The 6,567-nt window shown below is 35.8% G+C and overlaps 1 protein-coding gene across 1 annotated transcript; it reads left to right on the top strand.

Moving 5' to 3' along the window:
• Positions 1-5,631: 5,631 nt before the first annotated feature.
• LOC100027355 (olfactory receptor 14C36-like) lies at positions 5,632-6,567 on the top strand. Its single transcript, XM_001377633.3, has one exon. It carries the CDS (start codon positions 5,632-5,634, stop codon positions 6,565-6,567), a length of 936 nt encoding a protein of 311 aa, XP_001377670.3.

The following is a 6,567-nucleotide window of genomic DNA, read 5'->3' as shown; positions in this document are numbered from 1 at the left end:
GGTGGCCTTGCAGTCCCAGATCTCAAACTATATTACAAAGCAGCAGTCATCAAAACAATTTGGTACTGGCTAAGAGACAGAAAGGAGGATCAGTGGAATAGGCTTGGGGAAAGTGACCTCAGCAAGACAGTCTATGAAAAGCCCAAGGATTCAAGCTCTTAGGACAAAAACCAACTCTTTGATAAAAACTGCAGGGAAAATTGGAAGACAGTGTGAGAGAGTTTAGTTTTGAATCAACATCTCAAACTCTACCCCTAGATAAACTCAGAATGGGTAAATTACGTGAGTATAATGAGGGAAACTATAGTAAATTAGGTGAACACCGAATAGTATACATGTCAGATCATTGGGAAAGGAAAGATTTTAAAACCAAGCAAGAATTAGAAAAAATATCAAAATGTAAAATAAATACTTTGATTACATCAAATTAAAAAGGTTGTTTTTTTTTCTTTTACAAAGAAAACAATTGCAATCAAAATTAGAAGGGAAACAACAAATTGGGGAAAAATCTTTATAATAAAAACCTGTTACAATGGTCTAATTACTTAAATATATAAGGATCTAAATCAATTTTACAAAACAATCAAGCTATTCCCCAAATGATAAATGGGCAATGGATATAAATAGACCATTTTCAGATAAATAAATCAAAACTATCAATAAGCACACACATAGTGTTTTAAATCTCTTATTAGAGAAATGCAACTCAAAACAACTCTCATGTACCACCTTACACCTAAGAGATTGCCTAAACTGACAGCAAAGGAAAATACTAAAGTCTGGAGAGGATGTGGCAAAATGGGGGTCTTAATGCATTGCTGGTGGAGTTGTGAATAGATCCAACCATTCTGAATGACAATTTGGAACTATGCCCAAAGGGTTTTAAAAGACTGCTTGCTCTTTGATCCAGGCATACAACTGCTGGGTCTATACTCCAAAGAGGTAATATGGAAAAAGTCTTGAACAAAAAATATTTATAGCCTCTCTCTTTGTGGTGGCAAAATAAAATGGAAAATGCAGAGATGCTCTTTGTTTGGGGAATGGCTAAAATATTTTTGGTATCTGTTGGTGATGGAGTACTAGTGTGTTAAAAACAATGATGACCTGGATGTCTTCCATGTGATTTGGAATGACCTCTAGGAACTGATGCAGAGTGAACGGAACAGAAACAGAGAATATTATACACAGAGACAGTCACACTGTGATACAAAAAATTGTAAAAGAATTCTCTACTACCATCAATGCAATGACCCAGGACAATTCTGAGGGACTGATGAGAAAGAACACTGTCCACATTCAGAGAAAGAACTTTGGGAGCAGAAACACAGAAGAAAAACATCTTCTTGATTACATGGGTTGATGGAGATATGATTAGGAATGTAAACTCTAAAGGATCACCCTAGTGGAACTAGCAATAATATGGAAATTGGTCTTGATCAATGACATATGTAAAACCCAGTGGAATTGTGCATTGGCTAAAAGAGGAAGAAGGGAGGAAGGGATGGAAAGACCATGAATCGTGCAACCATGGGAAAAACTTTTCTAAATTCAGCAAGGAAATAAATCTTAAAAAAGGAAATTGACAGTAAATCAATGCAAATATTTTATAAAAAGCAGCAATATCAAATAGGGTTTTTGGATACATAACGGTCCTTAACACTAGAGTGCAACATGAAGGAAATTAAAATACAATTGGGAAATGTTTAATAAACTAAATGAAAAGACCTTGGAACATTAGGAGACATTTCTATGTGCAGGGAGAGATCCTTCTATACAATTTACTGGCCTACATTTATATTTTAGTTTGACTCCAAAATGGAAAGAAGTGTCATATAGTATATGATTAGTCACATCATTGTTAAATTTGAGAGATTGAAGGACTATCTACAGGGAGGTTTTTCAATCCACCCTAAGACAGCTAACTAGTAAGCTAATGGCCCTTCCACAGGAAAGCCTTCAATTACCTGAAAACCAAATATCTGACCTTGAGGTTTTCCTTTATTAATCTAAAAATGACCAGGTTCCTCAGTTTACCTTTCTATTACTTGACCTTAACATTTCCTATTATTCTTTTCATCTCTGCATTTACTTGGACAAGTCCATATCTTTAGCACACAAATATATATATATATATATATATATATATATATATATATCCATAACAGAACATAGTATTCCAGATATGTTTTAATTAATAAATAATGATCTGTAGTCAGGGATATAAATAAATAGATCTCATGTCACCTATCAATAGGTATGTGAAAAATAATACCAAGTATGATACCACATCTTAAAATATGACAGTTTTCTGTGATAAGGATGGTAACATATTGGACCTTTAATTTATTTATTGAGAGAATGCTGATTTTAGGAAATTCCCTCTACTGATTCTGGCTAGCCTCTTCCTTACAATTTGCACTATTAAAAGAGCTTCCTTGGTTACTGAGAGTTAAAAAGAATTTCCCAGAATCACATACCATATGGATAATTAAGAAGCCACAAATTGTTATGTTTTATAGAAAATGATAACAGTTAACATTGGAAAGTCTGTGTTTTTAAAAATAAATTTTACTTAGTGGTGCTAATCTAACCAAACTTTTTCTAATTTAATTTAGAATTTCCAGGAAAAAATAGTTAGATTATGTGTATGTAACATTGCTAGATTCTTACTAGGTAATGTTAAGAGTAAAACTTCCCTTTAGATTGAATAAATTATTTAATGGTAGCCAGGGATTTAAATTCTAAATTAAAAAGAAATACTCAAGTCAGAATAGAATTTTATGGTGGTTTATTTAAAACAGAAGGAAGAAATTAAGAATGAGGGAGAAAGAGAAAAATGGAAGAACTGCCCCAGCCTGGTTTAGCCACGGAGAGTTCAGAGGCTTCAGCCAAGGGGACATTCCAGAAGATTAAATCTACCTCAGCTTCCAGCCACAAGGCTTCCACAAAGATGAGGAGCCTCCCTGGAGGCTGGTGCCTTTAGAAAGGTCAAGGGAAAGGGAAGTGAGCCTTAAACCCTCATCACGTGGTTGCCCAAGGGAAGCAGTCTCAGAAACCACTCTCCAGCCCTCCAAGTCAAGAACTACCACAAAAAACCACCAAAGTCCATCTCACAGGAAGTGATGTGAAATATAAACTCAGTCCTTTACATCACTTCCTGTGTCTCACAAGTACCAATAGTGGCTTAAACTTGGCTTAGGGCAGCTCAGGGGGTTAGTCAGCTGTTTCTGATTTGTCACTTGCTAGCACAGGTAGGTCACAGACCTTCCTCCCCCACATTTAATCCTTAAGTGGGGGTTGTAAATTCTTGGTTTCTAAAATTCTAAAGACTAAGCAGGGTGGAGTAAATCTAAAATTCACAGTGCATACAAGAAGGAGATAAATCACAGAAATGATGGTATCATGGATTTAAAATATTCATAGAAACTCTTTTTTCATAATAAAAATTAAGAAAGTTAACTGAATAAGTTGTATGTTAGTGTAAGGAAAGATTATTTTGCTTTAAGATCAAGTGATGAATTTTAACCAAAATAAGCCTAAATGACCATACAAATCAAATACTCTAGGACATAACATTTTCTTCTTAATAGTTAGTACAATGAGGACTGTGGCTTTAAAATGTTATATAATCTGTCAGATGTCATTACTTTATTGGTACATTTCTTTTGTAATTTTTTTTTCCTGAAAAGGCAAAGATATGATGCAAAAAACTAAAATACACTTGCAAACATTTCACAAGTTCTTTCTCCTCCATGAGTCATTGTGTATTTGTGCCAGCAGAGCTAATGAGTCAAACAACTGCCCAAGACCTTTGAATTTCTCATTTGGAAGCTTTTAAATAATGGGTTAAGTAAGCATCTATTTTTGTAAGAAATTAGAGAAAGAATAAATTCCTCAGCCATAAAATATATTTATACGTATAAGCAATAATTAATGTCTCTAGAATTCCAAACACAGTTCTTATAAATGGACTTAATTTGGCAACATGTCCTTCCCAAACCAGAAATAATTGCCTCAGTGCTATCATCTCTGGCTCTGAATTTTCCTGGACATCAGGGACTCTGTCCCAAAGGCAACTCAGGGAATTTCTACAAAGGTAAAATATGTCCATTGGGGCTACTACATTAAACTTGTTATTTAATGGAAACTACAAATATAATAGGGATGATTGCAAGTGAGAGGATTACTTCCCAAACCAGCTGAATAGAATTATGAGGTCCATTGAACAATGTAATTTTTATGATGATCTGCTGATACAGCCTCAGCTAGAGAAATTCTTGAATCCTTTGCCATGCCAGAGGAATTCAATAATAGAATATCTGAGAAACTCAAATTAGATAAGTTAACAGCATGGAGCCCTGTAGCTGTGTCCAAATTAAAATACAGTAAGTATTGATGATATAATTTCTTTTCTTTTTCTTTCTTTCTCTGTCTCGTTCTCTATTTATATCTCTTCTAACTACTATGGTATTATCTCTTCCATGACTATACAGAAAATAATGGATTTAGTTTCTGTCACCTCAGTGGATGGCAGAGGAGGAAGACAATGGGACAAAAATTAGAATTGTAATTTTTTTAAATGATATCTATATCTAAATATAATTTTGTATCTATATCTAGATGTGTTCAACCATCGCTCCTTTGTCAACAGCAGTTTGCTTCCCTTTCATAGTAGTATACAGGAGAATTAATGGCAAAGAAGTATCAGTTTAGACTGTCAGAAAAGCCTGGTTGTTTAAACTTGAAAGAGGCTTTGATGCCCATTTGAGATCAGGGAATGGGATTCCAGGTGAGTATCCTCCTGGTCAAGGGTAGAGCTGAGCATGATATCCACTCATGCTGATTACTTGATGGCTATTAATGGAAGACAATTGAGCTGATGAGCAGCTATCATTCAAAATAGATGAAGTGAGAGTATTCAGAGGAGCAGAGAGAATATCAGGCTGGGGCAGCAGCATTCATCATCCTGTTGCCACTGGGTTGAGGAAAATCCTCTTGATTATAGGACAACCATTTACTTCTAATCTTTCTACCAATGATTGGGAGCATGTATAGGGGATAGTGGGAGGAGGAAAAGATTTTTTGGCTCTCTACTACCAGCAAAAGTATATTTGAAATTAAGTCTTAGTAAGTTTCTGAATTTCTCTCCTATACTTCCTTTTCCTATACAAAAAAAAAAAGATGAAATGGTCAGGAAAGGAATATGGGGAGATGCAAAGACAACTCATGAAAGATTAAAAAATTAAAAAAAAATAATTATTTTCATTATTGGCTCCTGACCCAGGACAAATTATCTGCAACTGTTATAAGTAATCAATGCAATATAAGAAAAAAAAGTAAACCAATATGAGGTCCTTAATAAGATTAGTTTGCTTATATAGATTGAATTCTCAAGAATAAAAACTTCCTCACTCAGTAGAGTTCTGCATCACTTTTATAAATCTTAGAGATTTTCCTTGAGAAGACATTTAACTTGTTCAAGGGCAAATAATGAAAACATAGCACAGATCATGCTGACCTCAAGGAAATAAAATAGCCTTTGCACATAGCATGTCCTTAATAATTGCTGAAAGGATTGATTGATTTCTCCTTGTCCTACCTAGGTTACTTTCTAGATGAACAAGTCTGAAAATGTCCAATTTTACTACTGTGACTGAGTTTCTGCTCATGGGGTTTTCTGACATCCGAGAGCTCCAGATCTTCTATTCTTTCCTTTTGTTTCTCATCTACTCTGCAGGCCTGATGGGGAATCTCCTCATTGTCATCATCACCACCATTGACAGGAGACTCCACACCCCCATGTACTTTTTCCTGAGGAATCTGTCCATGGTGGATGCCTGCTACCTCTCAATAACTGTTCCCCAGGCATCTGTTAACTCTCTGATGAACGACTGGGCTATTTCAGTTACAGGCTGTGCAGCTCAGGTATTCCTTGTGATTTTCATGGCATGTGTAGAGTTAACTTTGCTCACTGTCATGGCTCGTGACCGTTATGTGGCCATCTGCCACCCTCTGCACTACCCAGTGATCATGAGTCCCCGAGTCTGCCTGCAGATGACCTTAACCTGCTTGATCACTGGCCTCGTGTATTCAGCTTTCCACACTGGTTACACGTTTCGCTTGTCGTTCTGCCATTCCAATGTGGTCCATCAGTTCTTCTGTGACATCCCCTCTCTGCTAAGGATCTCCTGCTCAGACACTTTTAGCAATAAGCTATCTTTAATTGCAGGTGAACTGGTGGTTGGTGCTGGCTGTTATGCCTTCATCATTGCATCTTATGTTCGTATATTTTCCACCGTGCTCAAGTTTCCAGTGAAAGAAGACCAGAAAAAAGCCTTCTCGACCTGCATCCCCCACATCACTGTGGTTTCTTTATTTCTTATTTCAGGTGCTTATGTATATGCCCAACCACCTTCAGATTCTGAATCTCTTAAGGATATAATTCCTTCTGTATTTTATACTGTTATACCACCCTTTATGAACCCCATTATATACAGTCTACGGAATAAGCAGATAAAAGATGCTATGGGAACATTAATGAAGAGCACCATTTTCATTAAGAAATAA

The sequence above is a fragment of the Monodelphis domestica genome, chromosome 4 (genome assembly GCF_027887165.1).
Source record: "Monodelphis domestica isolate mMonDom1 chromosome 4, mMonDom1.pri, whole genome shotgun sequence".
NCBI lineage: Eukaryota > Metazoa > Chordata > Mammalia > Didelphimorphia > Didelphidae > Monodelphis > Monodelphis domestica.
This window is presented reverse-complemented; position numbering and strand designations above follow the sequence as displayed.

What these genes read in the sequence shown, in the direction of transcription:
- LOC100027355 (XM_001377633.3), top strand. Translation starts at nt 5,632, where the DNA reads ATGTCCAATTTTACTACTGTGACTGAGTTTCTGCTCATGGGGTTTTCT.